The 17,061-nt window shown below is 46.0% G+C and overlaps 1 protein-coding gene across 1 annotated transcript in view; it reads left to right on the top strand.

Moving 5' to 3' along the window:
• The first annotated feature begins 12,128 nt into the window (after positions 1–12,128).
• Positions 12,129–17,061, top strand: part of TP53BP2 (tumor protein p53 binding protein 2) — a 58,903-nt gene continuing 53,970 nt past the window's right edge. The window contains exon 1 of the mRNA XM_054170347.1: positions 12,129–12,366. Coding sequence (XP_054026322.1) covers positions 12,340–12,366 — 27 coding nt within the window. The 5' untranslated portion in view covers positions 12,129–12,339. The remainder of the gene's footprint in view (positions 12,367–17,061) is intronic.

Genomic DNA, 17,061 nt, shown 5'->3' with positions numbered 1-17,061 from the left:
GTGCTTCTTAAACACCAGCTGGCTTGGGGCTCTGTCCTTTCCTGGGGATCCAATTCCATGCTGAACCACTCAGCAATGGAGAGGTCAGCACCTTGCTCTCCATGCCCCTTCCTGAGGAAACCCTGTGAGCACTGAACACTTGGAAACTTGGTTGCTGTTGTTGCTCTGTGTCTTGTAAGTGAAGCACAACTACTTACTTCTTACAAATGTAGCCTAGGCCTTTCTGTTCTGCATATAGACTGGTGAACACCCCCTTTGTGTCCAATCTGGGCCTATCCTGCCTTAGCCAGGATGCAGAAGGGGAGCTCCAGCAGCCAGGGTGAACAGTGGGTGTGCAGGTCTGCTATTTGCCCTTGTGTGTCACAGCCAGCTATCAAAACCTACAGCTGATTGCAAACCACTGCTTGGAAACAGATCTTATTGAGGAGGTGACACTCTCAGAATAAACCAAGCTGCTTCTTTATTTGCCTTTAATCCTGCATATTACAGAGGTTTGTTTGATGTAATAGCTGGAGCAGCAAAGAGATGGGCTATTTCTGCAACATTCCCTGGTGCTTCTGAGCATGATCACAGACACTTACACCACAATTTCACAACCATTTTAGCCCAAAAGAACTTGTCACAGCTGTTGAAAAGTATGATGCCAGTCTCCCCTCTGTCTTCAGCTGCTGATAGTGTTTTTTTTCATGTCATCAGCACAGAGCATGTATGCTTGATTGGGAAACTGGTGCTGCTGAAGATTGACTTGTCAAAGAAAATCCCTAGTCGAGTGCCAGAAGTGGTGGTGGCAAGGGGTATGGGAAAATGCCATAACATGTGTGGGGAGACTGGGACCACACCAAGGTAGTACAGCTTAAAATACTACAGGAACAAAGCATTAGCTGCAGCGTCCCTATACATATTTTCTCAGGCATTCTTCTTCTCTTTGAAAACTTATCATACTTTTCCTGTGCAAATTCCCCCTTTCCTTTGGAAGCCCAGCTGGAACCTCTTTCTTAGAAGGAAAAAATATTCAATGGGAAAAGAATTACCGTAGGAGCACGGCACAGGCAAGGGTAAGCCTTTATGTGTGTCATCCTACCAGCACTCCAGAAATGTGCACTGAAATTAATATTTCCTTTTTGGGAGCAGAACACTGTGTGCCTTGTATGGATTTGGAAGTGTTTTGCTTCCCCTCACCCCTCAACTCATCAGTGCCACTGTAAAATGATCTGGCTGTCTTGGAACAAGGGCTTTATTCTTGTGCATGGTTTAAGGACTTGATCTCCTTTCACATGCACACTCAGCAGTTTAAAACACAATCATGAGAATTCTTTGAAAACTTGTGACTTGGCATGTGAAGTTCAGGCTGGCAGCCCATTAATGCTTTAAAAGCATGTGTTTGGTATTTCTTTCATTCTACCTAAGCATATGTAATTTAAGATAGTTTCAAGAATGCTTTTTTTGTTTTGCCATATAACTGAGTAGTCAGCAGTGGTGAAGCTGCACCTCCAATACAGTGTTCTTTTTTGGGCCCATTACTACTGGAAGGGCAGCAAAGATGGTGAAGGGTCTAAAGAACAAGTCTTATGGGGAGTGGCTGAGGGAACTGGGATTGTTTAATCCAGAGAGGAGGAAGCTGAGGAGAGACTCATTGCTCTCTATGACTCCCTGAAATGAGGTTACATGGAGGTGGAGGTCAATCTCGTCTCCTTAGTTATCAGGTGATAGAAGAAGAGGAAATGGCCTGAAATTGTGCCAGAGGAGGTTTAGGTTGCATGTTAGGAAAAAATTCTTTACTGCAAGAGTGGACTGGCATTGGAACAGGCTGCCCAGGGAGGTGGTAGAGTCACCATCCCTGGAGGTGTTCGAGAAACCTGTGGACATGGCACTTTGGAATAAGGTTTAATGCCCATGGTGGTCTTAGGTTGATGGTTAATGTACTCTCATCCAGATGGATTTTGAAAGTCTTCAGAGAAGGAGACTCAAGGACCTCTCTGGGCAGCCTTTTTCCAGAGTTCCATCACCCTCACAGCAAAGAAGTTTCTTCTCATGTTGAGGTGGAACTTCTTGTGTTCCAGCTTATATCCATTATTCCTTGCTCTCTTACTGAGCACCACCAAAAAGAGACTGTCACTTTCATCTTGACACCCACCCTTAAGGCATTTCTAGATATTAATAAGATCTCCTCTCAGCCTTCTCTTCTCAAGACTAAACCATTCCAGTTCTCTCCATGTCAGAATGATACATGTATCATTCCATCTGGAATGTATCAATCCACTTTGAATATTGCATCCGGTTCTGGTGTCCCCATCATAAGAAGGACACTGTGCTGCTGGAACAATTCCATAGGAGGGCCACAAAGGTGGCAATAGGACAAGGGGGAATGGTTTTAAGCTGAAGGGAAATTCCAGAGCTGGATTCTGGAACTGGATTGAGGAACACACAGAACAAGATCAAAGGCAGATTGGACAGAGTCCTCCTTGGATGCCAGTCACTGAAGAACAGATCTTGACCCTTGTGATCCCTCAGCTTCATATTGCCTATGATTCTATGTAGAATGGAATATCTTGTTGGTCAGTTTAAGGTTGTCTGTGCTGTCCACTCCTCCCCACAGGTATGGCCTTTTCTTTTCTGCATCCCCAATGTAGTACACAAGATTCAGCAGAGACCTTGGTCAGCATACCAACTCTTGGTGTTTTTCTGTTGCAAATTTAACTAAAAATATTTTCAAATCCATAAGACTGACCAGTTGTGCTTGGGGGATAAAAAAGATCAAATTTTCAGACAAATAACCCTCTTTTTCTTTTTTTTTTTTCTCTTGGAGTCAAAATTATTATCTTGATCAGGTTACATATACTCATGCACCTGCAATTAGGAGTAAGCACTGTGCAAAAGCAGCTTTATATAAACAAAAAGGAGATTTTAATTAGATTACATGACTTTTGATAATTCTCTGTATTGTTTTCTTGGAGGCTGTTTGCAAACCCTATTATGGAGTTTCCACTATCATGAGGGGCTGAGTTTTAGTGTAAGACCCAAGGAATTCCTTTGAGTTTAGTATCTTACTACATATTTACACTATGATAAAGATAATTCACAGTAATATTGCTCTCCTTCATTGGTTCAGCTCACTGACATGAGAAACTGCACCAATGATGTTGATGTATAAGAAAAAGATGCCTCCCAAAGTGTCTTTTGTCACTAAGAGACTGTGTACCTGCCTCTGCCAGGGTTGTCTAAAGCAAAGCTTGATTTGATGAGGCACAGGACTATAGCTCTGTGTGAGCAGGTGCAAAGAAAATACATCAGCTAACCAAGGAGAGTACATTGAAAAAGACATAGTCTGCTGAGTCCTGCAGGCACTGTACAAAAAAGAAACTGGAGGGGACCTGATCTTGAAATAATTTTCTGTTTTCGGAAATCCCTCTATTTTCCTTCTCTTTTGACTCTAGAGGGACTGCTAGCATGAGCTGAGGCTGACTTTGTGGCAGCTGAGATATAGGGAGGAGGCAGCAGTAAAATGGCAGTGTTAATTTAACTCTCCATGTTCTCTGGCCCTCCAGCAGGGATGAAGCTTCATCATCACAGTGTGGTCAATCAGGTTTATGGTAAGGAATGGGATTCTGATCACAGTATCCTTGTTTGCAGCAGCTGAATATATATGTGCTTAATGAGCATATTTTCTCCTTCCCTGTTCTTCCTCGCTGACCAACCCCCTGATGGGGCTGAGTGAGTGGCTGCAGGCAGATATGGCTTTCTCACATCACTGTAATTGCCTTAAACAGACATTTTGTCACAGAGGTTCTTCTGTCAGGATCTGTGCTGAGATAAATTGACAGGGATCCAGAATGAGTCTAGTGAATATGATTTGGTTATTGAGAAGAATGGCAGCTGTGTATGATGCATACAAAACAGTAATTTGTGCCAGCCTACATTTGGTTTAAATATGCTGAAGACTAATGGAAGAGAAGGTTTATTTCTCCTCTCTTTAAGACACAGTGGAGACTTGCTTTAGCTGGCTGGTTGTTCAATCAACTGTGGAAAAAAATATTCTGAATTTAAATTACACAGAAAAGAGTTTTGAGTGAGGAAATCAGAATTTTCTTCCAGCAAGTAACTTGGGAAGTTGGTGAAGCTTTAGTTTACTGAAGTTCAGTAATTCTTGGTTGATCTAGAATAAATGGAATACTTTCATTTACTGTGAGTGATGCTTGCATACAGTGGTATTAATGGTGCTTTCTACTTCTATAGAATCCTCCTTTGAACCTCGTTAAACTTTCAGCTTAACAGCTGATGCAAGGTCCTGCATCTGGGTCGGGGCAATCCGAAGCACTGATATAGGCTGGGAAGCAACTGGCTTGACAGCAGCCCTGAAGAAATGGACTGGGGGGTGTTGGTGGATGAGAAGCTCAACATGAGCCACCAGGGTGCACTTGCAGCCCAGAAAGCCAATCACATCCCGGGCTGCATCAAGAGAAGCTTAGCCAGCAGGTGGAAGGAGGTGATCCTCCCCCTCTACTCCACTCTGGTGAGACCCCACCTGGAGTACTGCATCCAGAGAAGGGCCACGAGGATGAGCAGAGGGCTGGAGCACCTCTCCTATGAGGACAGACTGAGAGTTGGGACTATTCAGTCTGGAGAAGAGGAGGCTTTGAGGAGACCTTCTTGTGGCCTTCTAGTATCTGAAGGGGGCCTACAAGAAAGCTGGGGAGGGACTTTTTGGGGTGTCAGGGAGTGATAGGAATAGAGGGGATAAAAAAAAAAAAACAAACTATAAATGGGTATATTCAGATTGGATGGTAGGAGGAAGTTCTTCCCCATGAGGATGGTGAGACACTGGGACAGGTTGCCCAGGGAGGTGGTAGAAGCCTCATCCCTGGAGGTTTCTAAAGCCATGCTGGATGTGGCTGTGAGCAACCTGATGTAGTGTGAGGTGTCCCTGCCCATGGCAGGGGGGTTGGGACTATTTGATCCTTGAGGTCCCTTCCAACCCTAACAATTCTATGATTCTGTGCATAGGTTGCAGCAAAATTGATGCAAATTTCTCAAGCAGTGTTGGGTGCTGTGGCTCTGTATAATCATTAGCTCACTGAGCAATGTGATTGAGGATGTACTTTGCACAGTAAGTGCATGTGTGACTCTCACAACTTAGATCATGGGATTAGTTTACAGGGAGTATGCAGGTTAAGCAAGAAACATTTTTTAATTAAGGTTACAGGGTCTGAACCTGAACAATTTCACTTCATATACTCTATACTGACACTGGTATTCATTTGACTATTTTGATAAATCTCTTTTCATTTCAGCCTGCAGGTCTTCTTTTTATGATTCTCTTTCTCTGCTGGAGGGTGGTCACTGGGTGATAAGTAACTGACAGAGTTTAGCCCCAGGTATGGGCTAAACATAGATAATGTCACAGCCAAAGTGGACTTCATGTGACACCAAAACATACCTTTCAACAAAGCATAAACCATTCCAGTAGGGGCCTGGTAATGTTCTTCATTAAGCAGGCACTGCTGTTGATAAACTCTCTGAAGAGGGTGATAGCTGAACAGAGTCTTTTCAGTTGCCAGACACATGTCTTAGAAGCAGCTTATCATCAGGAGGAAGATTTATCTATTGTATTATTCCTCAATGCCAAAAAACACCCCTTTGCACTTAAAGAATTGGATTTGACAGAAGTTGTGGCAAGCCACTGTGTCTTAATTTACAATTTACACCTGCTAATTGGTTCGTGGTGTAGTGTTTTGAATGTGGAGCAAAAGGCTTTTCCTTTGGCAGCAGCCACAGGGATAATAGGGGATGTTATAGCCAATGTGGTTAGCAGATTCCTTTAAGGATTTCAACTACTGAGCTGCTTTTTTTGCATCTGGGAGGCAGACTCTGTTTATAGAATCATAGAATGGTCCTGGTTAGAAAGCACCTCTAAAGGTCATCTAAGTCCAAACCACTCTGCAGTAAGCAGGATCATCCTCAACTAGATCAGGTTGCCCAGAGCTCTGTTGAGTCTCACCTTGAATACCTCCAGGGCTGGGACCTCAGCTACCTCCCTGGGCAACCTGTTCCAGTGTTCCACTACCCTCATAGTAAAGAACTTGCTGCTAACATCCAATCTAAATCTATGCTTCTCCAGGTTGAAACCATTGCCCCTCATCCTATCACTACAGGCCTTTATAAACAATCTTTCTCTGTCCTTCTTGTAGGCCCCTTTCAGGTAATGGAAGGTTGCTATTAGGTCTCCCCAGAGCTTTCTTTTCTCCAGGCTGAACAACCCCAGCTGCCTCAAGCCTGTCTTCATGAGAGGGGTGCTCCAGCCCCTGATCGTTTTTGTGGCCCTCCTCTGGACTTGCTCCATCACATCCATGTCTTTCCTGTATTGAGGGCTCCAGAGCTGGACACTGTACTCCATGTGAACTCTTACCAGAGCAAAGTGGCAGAATCACCTCTCTTGATTTGCTGGCTTTACTCCTTGGGATGCAGCCCAGGGTGAGATTGCTGCATGTTTTCCCCCCAAACTGCAAGGCCTGTTATATGATGCTTTAAAAAGAAATAGTAAAAATGCAACATGAAATAGTGAAAATTAATCTAACAACCACTGGTGGAGTAGCAAAACTTTATGAAGGTGCTGAAGGTAGGAAGCTATAATTTTTATTTTTTTTTTTCTGTAGCTACTTTTTTTGTTGTTGTTTGTGAGGAAACCTCACAACACTGACTAGTTGAAGCTTTTGCTTTGCATCACAGTCTGGAGAAGGCTGATGTCAAGCTGGAGACTAGCTGTGCAATAAACTAGCTGCCAGAACTTCAACATAGCTGGAAAAAATCCAAGCTTGTGAGGCTGCAGTGCTGTGCCCCAGCCCGTTGAGTTTAGATGAGCAATTCTCTTGGCATGCTCCTTTTTTTAATTTTTTTTTTTTTGGGTGTTTCCCCCCTCTCTTCAGCAATCTAAATTCCAAAGCTTTCCATTCCTTCTGCACTCAAGTCATGTCCCTCGAACTGGAGCTCAAAACCTTTGCTGGATTTTGAACAGTAGGTGGCAGTGGACAGCAAATCTAAACCAGGTGACCTCCTCCTCTTACGTTGGTGCTGTAGTGTTGATTTCTGACAAACTCGCTCAGAAAATACTCAGGGACAGTCTAAGAATTGTGTTCACCTTTTTTTTTGGCTGAAGAATCAAAGAGGTTATTAAAATGTAAACGGCTGGAAGGCATAGCTTTTCAAAAATTACTGCAAGGTATTGCAAAAGAGTTGTTGCCTGGTGTCTGTTGCCTGATAATCCTCCTAATTGTGTCAGAACTGTTAAAGACTACCTGACTGGTCTGGAGGCAGTTTTAGGCAGACTAATAGGGAAGATGATTAGAAGCTTCTGTTGAAATTGCTTAGATACAGCACTGAGGGAATTAACTGAAGTTTTGGAGTTTGAAGTAGTGTGCTGAAGGCCAGAAATACAGCAGTGTCTTCCCAGCCCTCTGCCCCCTGATGCAATTGTATGGCAAGACTAACAGCAAGAGAAGGTGACACTGTTGATTTCTGCTGACTGTCTGTACTGACACTACTATCTGTAATGTCTTTCTGCTGCTCATGCTGCTGTACTCAGCTCAGATGAGGCTACAGCTTCAGTACTGTGTTCAGTTCTGAGTGCCACAGTGTAAGAAAGACACTGATGTCCTGGAGTATGTCCAGAGAAGAGCAATGAGGCTGGTGAAGGGTTTGGAGAGTGTGTCATATGAGGAGTGGCTGAGGGCGCTGTGGTTGTTTAGTCTGGAGAAGTAAAGGTGGAGTAGAGACATCACTGCTCTCTACAGCTATCTAAAAGGAGGTTGTAGTGAGGCCAGTGTTAGTCTCTTCTCCCAGGAAATGGGTTTAAGTTGTGCCAGGAGAGGTTTAGATTGGATATTAGGAAAAAATTTCTTCATTGAAGGAGTGGTCAGGTGTTGGGACAGGCTAGCCAGGGAGGTGGTGGAGTCACCATCCTTGGAGGTATTCAAGAAATGTATAGATGTGGTGCTTAAGGATATAGTTTAGCAGTTGTGGTAGTTGGGCTATGGTTGGGCTTGACAATCTTAAAGGTCTTCTTCAACTTTAATGGTTCTAGGATTCTGTAAGTAGATCTCTTGTGGAGAGAAGGTGAAAAATTCTATGATTATATTTTTTCCTTCTTTGGTGAGGTTTTTTCCTTATCTTGGTTACTTTTCAAGCCATTCCATGAGTCAGAATTTCCCTGGGACCCTTGCTGTGACTGCTTCTAGGGAACTGCATGTGGTCTTAGTCAGCTGTAGCATTTTCCAGAGAGGCCATCAAGATTAGCAGGAAGCATGGAAGAGGTGCAGAGCTTTAACTCTCTATGCCATTGGCTCCAGATCCTATGGATCTCATGTTCTCTACCTTTTTGCTATAGCTCTGTATATGCAGGAGTGAGAACCTTGCCAATTGTTCTGCATGTGATTCTGTTATCTCCAACTGCTGCAGACTGAACACACACCCCCCCCCCGCCTTGTGTTCTGAGGGGGGCAGAATCATCAGTAGATGAAACCAAAAATCTTAACTCCCCCCCATCTTTTCTGTAATTAATAACCTGTCATGGGAAATTCATGTCATACTTTTCTAGTGAAATCATGTCTAAATTGCTGTAAGAGGCAGAGATGTGGCATGCTGTAGGGAGGGCAAGCAATGCTGCTGAGATACACACAGATGCAAGTGGTTCTGACCCCACTTTACCTGCAAACCTGGTGAGTGTTGCCTCCTCTGTTGGAGGGAAGCTGTGATCTAAAAGGTATGACCAGATGGCACCAAAAGACTCCATTGCAGGATATGAGTCACAGAACCTGGACAAAACCTGGCACAAAATAGTTGCACCCCTTGAAGCTTCATTTCCTTAGCAGGGATGGGGTTGTAGTTTTGTGTGGAAGGTATCAAAATTTGAAGTCGTGCCAACTGAGACTTCTGTGGATTCACGTGTGAGAAATGTGCACTGGCAAAATGTAGCTACCATGCACAGAGATGCATCAGAAACCTCTTTTCTAGTTGGCTTTTAGCCAACCATTTTCAGTTTTATTTTACAGGCTTAGAAATTATTATTCTAATATTATAAATAATTGGTGTCTGTATTTGGGGAATAAATTAAAAGATTGTACCTCTTGTTTTATCCCTTACCAGCTCCTAAAACTTCAGCCAAGATTAGCAGAAGAGTGTTGGCTCTCCATTGCCACACGCTTTGGCCTGTAACATTTTCATCTTGTAAAATAAATTCAGAGTCTGAATTAAAACAAAACCAACACCCTCTGAATTAAATGAAAACTGGGATTAGAAATCTTCTGTGTGTAGGTTAACCAATGTGTCCAGGCAGTGGAGAAGTTAGTCACAGGTAAATCAGGCAGATATTTGCAGTGTGTACTCTACAAGAAACACTGAGATGCTGAAGTGAGTCCAGAGAAGGACAACAAAGCTGATGAAGGGTCTGGAGAATAGGTCTTCTATGAGGAATAGGTGAGGGAATTTGGGTTGTTTAATCTGGAGAAAAGGAGGCAGTGGGGAGCACCTCTGCTGTGAGAATAGGCTGAGGGAGCTGGGGCTCTTCAGCCTGTTGAAGAGAAGACTTGGAGTGTGACCTTATAGCTGCCTTCCAATACCCAAAAGGAACCTACAGGAGGGCTAGAGGAGGACTTCTCATAAGGCTGGCTAGTGATAGGACAAGGGAGAAAGGTTTTAAGCTGGGGAAGAGTATGTTTAGCCTAGATCTTAGGAAGAAGCTCTTCAGTATGAGGGTGGTGGGCCTCTGGAATAAGTTGGCCAGAGAAGTTGTGGATGCACCCTCCCTGGAAGTGTTGAAGGCCAGGTTGGATGACATCTTGAGCATCTGAGTCTAGCTGAGAGGTGTTGTAATAGAGGGTCTGTAAGATCCCTTCCAACCTGAGCCATTCTATGACTTGTCCTCTATGATTCCCTGGAAAGGTTGTAGTGAGGTGAAGGCTGGTCTCTTCTCCCTAGTAACAAGGAACAGGATAAGAAGAAATGGTCTCAAGTTGTACCAGGGGAGGTTTAGGGTTGGCATTAGAAGAAACTTCTTCACTGAAATGGTTCTCAAAGACTGGAACAGGCTCCCCCGGGAGGTGGTTGAATCCCTGTGTCTGGAGGTGTTTTAAAGACAGAGATGTGGTGCTGAGGGACATGGTTTAGCACCAGACTTGGAAGAGTTAGGGAATGGTTGGACTCGGTGATCTTAAGTCTCTTCCAACCGACATGATTCTATGAGTCTACGGGTACCACATAGGCGGTGTTTTAAGAGCGTGGCAGGAGCGGCGATACCGGGCTTTGCTCCTGGGTTGCGGGGAGTGTTCGCAGACCTTCAGTCGCGTAGACACAAGCCGGCTGCGACGGGCGCTGCTCGGTGGGGCGGGTTTTTCCCAGGACTAGCGGCTTGCCCGCGGGGCTGCGTGGCCGGGGGCCGCCGCGGGGCTCAGTGGGGTTTGGGGCGGTGCTGTGACGTCACGACGTTGCCCGGAGACCGCGCGCTGTTTTCGCTGAATGCCCAATAGGCGTCGAGGAAGGTGATGTCATGCCGCAGGCGGCGCCTCTTCATTGGTCGCACATGCCGAGGGGGCGGGACCGACCAGAGTAGGGTAGCGGGAGAGGCCCCCGGCGGCTCGGGGTCCCGCACCCCGGCAGGGCGCCTGCGGGTCGCGGAGGACCTCTCGACACCGGAGCCGCCGCCTCGTTTGGAAGAAAAACGTATCTGGGCTGGGGAGAGTTAAAGTTGATCACGGCCGCGGGGAAACGGTCGGGCTGAACCCCCACTACCCGTCCCCACCGCTCCCTCCGCAGGTGGTTCTTCTGAAAGCGAAGCGCTCCGGGAGGTGTGTGCCAGAAACGGAGAGCTCTTTGTACTGCAGGTTTTAAACGGAGGCGAGACACTTCTGGGACATCTTTTAAATATTATTATATTTCAAAGCACTGAAAAAACCAAACCAAAACAAAACAAAAAAGAGGTGTCTTTTGTTTTTCTTTGCTGTAATTAGACAACTACAAAAATAGCTTCCTTGTCTTTTTTTAGCCCCTTCCGTCCCCAGGTGTGACAGTTTTGCATTAAACATCACTTGATCATTGGATAGGAGGTCCGTGGGAGGTTATCAATGCTCTTAAAATTTCTTTCCTGCTTCCAGAAAAGGGATGCTTATATACGGATCAGATCTGAGTTTTGTTCTCCCTTCATCTGGGAACTTCGAATCTTCTTTCCTTTTATCCTTTTTTAATTACTGCGAGGATTTTAATATGAGTAGGAAAAACAGATGGAGCTGGTTTTCCTGCAGAGAGCCCTGTAACGGTGCTGAGGTAGGACACTTTCTTTCCAAACCTCCCCTGAGCTTTTCATGTACTTGGGGTGGAAATGGTTATTCCTCACATGGGTCCAGCGGAGGGAAAACTTTTTTTTTTTTTCTTTTTTTTTTTTTTTCTCTCGCTTAAGTGGGTGTAAAAGATTTGTGGGGCTATTTCGTTTTTATTTTAGACAACCCAACCTTAAGACTTTGTTCTGGTATCTCAAGGTTGTTCGAGGAGGTTTGACTTGGCCACTGTAGCTGGACTGCCGGGTTCAGATAAAAACAGCAAAGAAAGTAAACCGGACCTGGAGCAGGATGCCAGGCTGGCCGGTACACGAAGAGCTAAAAGGGGATTAGCGGTAGGACCACCCGCTCGAGGCAGTGGGAAAGGCAGGGACGTGCCGATTAGATTAAGTAAGGCTCTCGTGTTGAAGCTTGACCTTGCCCAGTCGCTTCCCACCCGCGCTTTCGTGCTGCCGATCCAAGGAGGCTCCCTAGGGGAGGGAGCGGTGCTGTGTGCGCCCCTTCTGCCCGTGGGGCCCGCAGGCCGGCGTGTTTCGGATGTGTGTGTGTGTGTGAACCGTGGGGATTCATATCTATCTCCTATTGCTACAGCCCCGCGCTGAGTCCCGGGCCTTGCTCCGGGAGGGCTGACCCCCACCACACTGCCCGTGGAAATTGCGCCCGGTGTCTGCCGGGGCCAGGTGCAACGCCGCAGCTCCCCAGAACCGGGCACACTCTGCTGGGGGTAGAAGGCGGGCCAGCCCTCGCGGGAGGCGCGCCGGCCCCTCCCGGGGGTGGGCGGCGGGCGGGGCACGCCGGCTCCTCCTCGCCGGGCCGGGGTTAGTTTCGGAGCTGAGCCGGGGGCGACTGTGGCGGTGGGGAGCGGCGCCCCGTGGGAACAAAGCGGAGCACGAGCGGCGAGGCCGAGCCGGGCGCGTTCTGCAACAGGTCTGTCCGCGCGTCCCGGCGGCAGCGCAGGCCCTCCGCCTCCCGGGTCGCCGGTCTCCCGCTCTGGGCGGCGAGGCCGGCACTGGCCGCCCTCATGCGGTTCGGCTCCAAGATGATGCCGGTAAGTCCCGGACGGGCAGGGCTGTGGGGGCTCAGCTCCGTTTCGGAGCGACGGGTGGCGGCCAGGGGCCATCCCTGGGGACGCGGAAAGTTAGAGTGTAGCAGTGGGAAGGAAAATGGATCCTGCAGACGTGGAGGGGGGTGGGAGGGTAACCCCCCCTCCCCCTTCCCTTTCTCCGGCCAGCGCGGGATCCGCAGCCGCGGTGTGGCCGCGCAGGGGCTTCCCCTCCCCCTCTCAGCTGCCTTCCCCCCTCCCCTCCCTCCCCCCTCCAGTTTTTCCTTTTCTTCCTCTTCCAGCCGGGATCAACTTGTTAGACGGGCCTGCTGGAGTAGAGCCAGGGCGGGGGGAAGGGGAGGACGTCCTCCGCCGCACGGCGGTGGGGCTGGAGCATGGGGGGGTGGGGGTGTCACAGCGCTCGGGACCTTCATAGCTGCTGGAGGGCGGATGTAAGGCTGGCCCGGTGGGTGAACAGGTACTTCCTCTGAATCCCGCTTTTTTTTTTTTTTTTTTTTTAATGTTATGTAGTTCTTAAAATTGACTTGTACTGTGCTCCCTCTGCTGATTTTTGAGGGGTATGGGGGTCTGCTGCTTTTTGAGGGGGTGTCGGGGTGGTTGTTTTGTTTCCGAGTGCCCGAACTCCACGAGGAAGATGGTGTCCATGTTGTTTACGGTTTAAAGTGATTAGGAGTTCTCGGGGGCTTCCCATCGCCGTCTGTGGGAGAGTTTCGGGAGTTGGTGGTGGCTCTGTGTGTGTTAAACCAGCCCTGCTCTGGGAGGTTTTTGAGTTCTAAGGATTCGAAAAGCACAGGGAGGACCACTTTCTGATGGAGTTTTAACGTGAGTTTTAAGGCTACACCAGTTTTGTCAGCTGAAGATTGTTGAAAGCGCAAGCACGGCAACTTTGCTTAGTTTTCAGCACAAAATATGCAAAAGTGATGACGTAAAATCCTTAATTTCCCTAAAAAGTACGCCTGCTCCTGAAGATATGGTTTGACCAGCGGGAATGCCTCATCAAATTTATTGTTCCAGGAGACTGGAATATGTACAGAAAATGCCAGGGTGCTTAAAACCTGCTTAGTCCGTGCTGAGGGTGCTTAAAAATGTTCACCATCCTCCCCCAGGCGATGTGGCCTTGCAGTGCTTGGTACCGAGTAGCTTTGCACGCATACCTGTTCCTTTCAACAGCACTCTTCTCTTAAAGATTTATTTCCAGTTTAACTCTTCCAGGAGCTGCCTGAGGCCAGTGAGAAAGGAATTGTACTGGGAGGTGAAACTGGGAGTTCCGACTGAAAGGATAGGGGTGTTTCAGGGATGCTTGTTTTGCTATTGGTGTGAGATGCTTCCTCTGCTTTTAGGAGGAAATAATGAGCGATAATTTGATTTTGCAGAACACTAGAGAAGGCTGGGTGACTGTTACTGTAACTAATGAGGGAGGAACAGAGAGAATATGAGCCCAACTACAGATTAAATAGTCAGTGTGTTGTGCAACTGTGAAGTTGTGTCTGCCCATGAAAAAAAAAATAAGAGAAACAAGCAGTAAGTGTAATTAGGTGTTAATTCAACCCATGTCAAAACCGAGCTAGGTAAGCATCCTCCTGTAACAGCAAAATCTCCAAGAGATGCTGTCACCAGCCAGTTTCTTGTCACTGAGTTCAAATAAAGGAGAAAACAAGCAGGAGCAGTCTTATCCCATCAGTGTTTGCAAGTGACAGGTTCCGGAGTGTGCATTGCCCTGATGGCTCAGACTTTGCTTTGGCTAATGACTCAACTCATTAGCGATTCTGGTTTTTAACCATTAAATAAAGGCATGGATGCAGCCTTTTCACATTGTGTATACTGCGAATAATTAAAGGTTTGTGAGGATCGACTGTGGCTAAAGGAATAAAAAAAATAAATAAATATGAGTATTATAACTTTAATTCACCTAAAAAAAAACAACAGCAAAACAACAAAAAATGGGAGCTTTAGCAGAATCTTCAGAGGGATAAAATGTCCAACAGTTATATTGAACAGTGCCAAAGGGTTTTGAAGTGCTGTGGTCCATTGACTGTAGGGCAAGTAAACAGCCATTTACCACTTGGAAAACATGTTGCAGTAAATATATTAAAGTGAATGTGAATAAGAGAACAAGTCTTATGAGGAGCTGAAGGAACTGGGCTTGCCTAGCCTGGAGAAGAGGAGGCTGAGGGGAGACCTCATTTATTCTCTACAGCTCCCTGAAAGGAGGTTGGAGTGTGTGTGTGGGGTTGGTCTCTTTTCTCTAGTATCACATGATAGAACAAGAGGAAATGGCCTGAAATTGTGCCAGGGGAGATTTAGGTTGGACATAAAGAAAAACTAATTTTCTGAGAGAATGGTCAGGCACTGGAACAGGTTGTCCAGGGAGGTGGTGGAGTCGACCATCCTTGGAGCGGTTCAAGAAGTGTGTGGATGTGGTGCCTTAGGACATGGTTTAATGGCCACCATGGTGTTAGGTTGATGGTTGGACTTGATAATCTTAGAGGTGTCTTCCAACTGAAACAATTCCATGACTCGGTGATAATAAGAAAGCGTTTTAAAATACAGTGCCAAGAGTAATTCTCACTATTTATCGTCTTTTGTAAGTGTTTCTACAAATTTCCTTGTCTCTTTCTTTTAAAAATGTCTCCTTTCCCACCTAGCCTGTTCTCATTTCTCCTTATAAAGAGGTTATAAGAGATTAGGGTGGGAAGAGAAAGGAAGGTTTTAAGAAAGACACAATGGACCAGGTCATCTGAGTGATCTTTTATTTACACACTAATGAGGTGTTCATGGACTTGAGTATCTTTATCTGCCTTGTTTGAATGAGAAGTAGTTGGGTGCAAAATGTTTTGTTTCTTGCTTAACATTTCTTACAACGTCTCTTTGTCTTTCCCACCCTCCAAGTGAAACTATCTGTATAAGACTTAACCCTCTGCTCAAGGTCTGTCTCTCTCTCGCTTCAGAAGATAGTGTGGACAAGGGATTCTATGACGCAGTTCGGTTTGTGACCTCAAGCACAAACAAGCAAGGATGACTCCAGCCAGGAATTCACCTCTGTGTAGCTGCCAGTGAAAAGCTCAGAAAGTGCAGTAGCAGCACAACTACTGCTCTTGGGAGACTACCCTGAAACGGGAATGTTTTCCTTACAGTGATAACAGAAAGGAGTTAAACTGCTGCTCTAGGTATATGTTAGGACAATGTGACTAAAAGCCTACATAAGGGTGTATGCAGTAACTTGCACGCAGCTGTACTGATGAAGGCAGTGATTGGGTTAACACCGGCAAGCTGTGTGAAGTTGTCTCACCTTTCATCTGGGAAGGCTTGTGGGAGTGTGATTGGTACTGTTAAATAGTGAAAAGGAGCTGGCAACACTTCCAAAAATAGCTTATTTTTCTGCAGCATAATTGATCTCCCTTATTTTACATTATTACCCTAAAGATGAGCATGTATTGAGAAATAATGGGTGTTATTATTCATACAGGATAAAGGGCTTTATGCAGATGGTAGGAGGTAGCACAGACTGAGCTACCCTCCAATGCCCAATGAAGGTTTTTGTATCAAAACTCTTCAGTGAACTCCACAGAGTTCCTTTTTTTTCAGTTTGACTTACATGCAGTAGTTATTGGGAGTCTCCTTGAAATTAGGATGGACCTAGACATGCAGATACATTATTAGGCTTGGAAACTAACTTGGAAAACTGGAGAGTGTCAAAACTCCTAAATTAGTTTTGCCTTTTATAATTGGAAATGGCTTAAACTTCTGAAAGGGAAGTTTCCTGATAGCCATGTATTCTTTTCTAGTCAAGTGTAACCCTACACCTTTGCCATGAGTTGTGCATTGAGGATTGGACTAGATGACCTTTAAAGGCCCCTTCCCTTAAAGGCTCTTTAGCTTGGAGAAGAGGAGACTGAGGGGTGACCTCATCAATGTTTATAAATACATAAAGGGTGAGTGCCCAGAGGATGGAGCCAGGCTCTGCTTGGTGTTACCAGTTGACAGGACAAGGGGCAATGGGTGGAAGTTAAGGCACAGGAAGTTTCAAGTAAATATGAGGAAAAACTTTTTCACTGTGAGGGTGACAGAGCCCTGGAACAGGCTGCCCGGGGAGGTTGTGGAGTCTCCCTCTTGGGAGATATTAAAAACTTGCCTGGATGTGTTCCTGTGTGATCTGGTGTGGGTGACCCTGCTCTGGCAGGGGTGTTGGACTGGATGATCTTTTGAGGTCCCTTCCACCCCCTGAAATTCTGTGGTTATGTGATTTCAACTCAAAGCACTCTGTGATGAAGCCATGGTTTAGTTAGTCATGAGGTTGGACTTGATGATCTCTGAGGTCTTTTCCAACCTTATTGATTCTATGATTACTTCTGAAGTTGAAGTGACATTCTCTGAGCTGTTGTGCCCAGTCAGCACTGTGTTCAGGGCCAGGTTGGATGTTGGCCTTGAGCAACCTGTTCTAGTGGAAGGTGGCCCTGCCCATGGTGGGGGGTTTGGAACTAGATGATCTTTAAGATCTCTTCCAAGCCAAACCATTCCATGATCCTATGATTTTCATTTTTTTGTGGATATATGTATTGATTTTTAACCTTTAAAAAAACACCCTACCCTTAAAGTTATTTTGCTTGTTTGATTGGGCAGTTAATTGGAATTGCCATATGGATTCTGAAATTGTGTAGTTGTAGCCCATCTTGGGCAGTT

The sequence above is a fragment of the Dryobates pubescens genome, chromosome 2 (assembly GCF_014839835.1).
Source record: "Dryobates pubescens isolate bDryPub1 chromosome 2, bDryPub1.pri, whole genome shotgun sequence".
In the NCBI taxonomy this organism is placed as follows: Eukaryota; Metazoa; Chordata; class Aves; order Piciformes; family Picidae; genus Dryobates; species Dryobates pubescens.
This window is presented reverse-complemented; position numbering and strand designations above follow the sequence as displayed.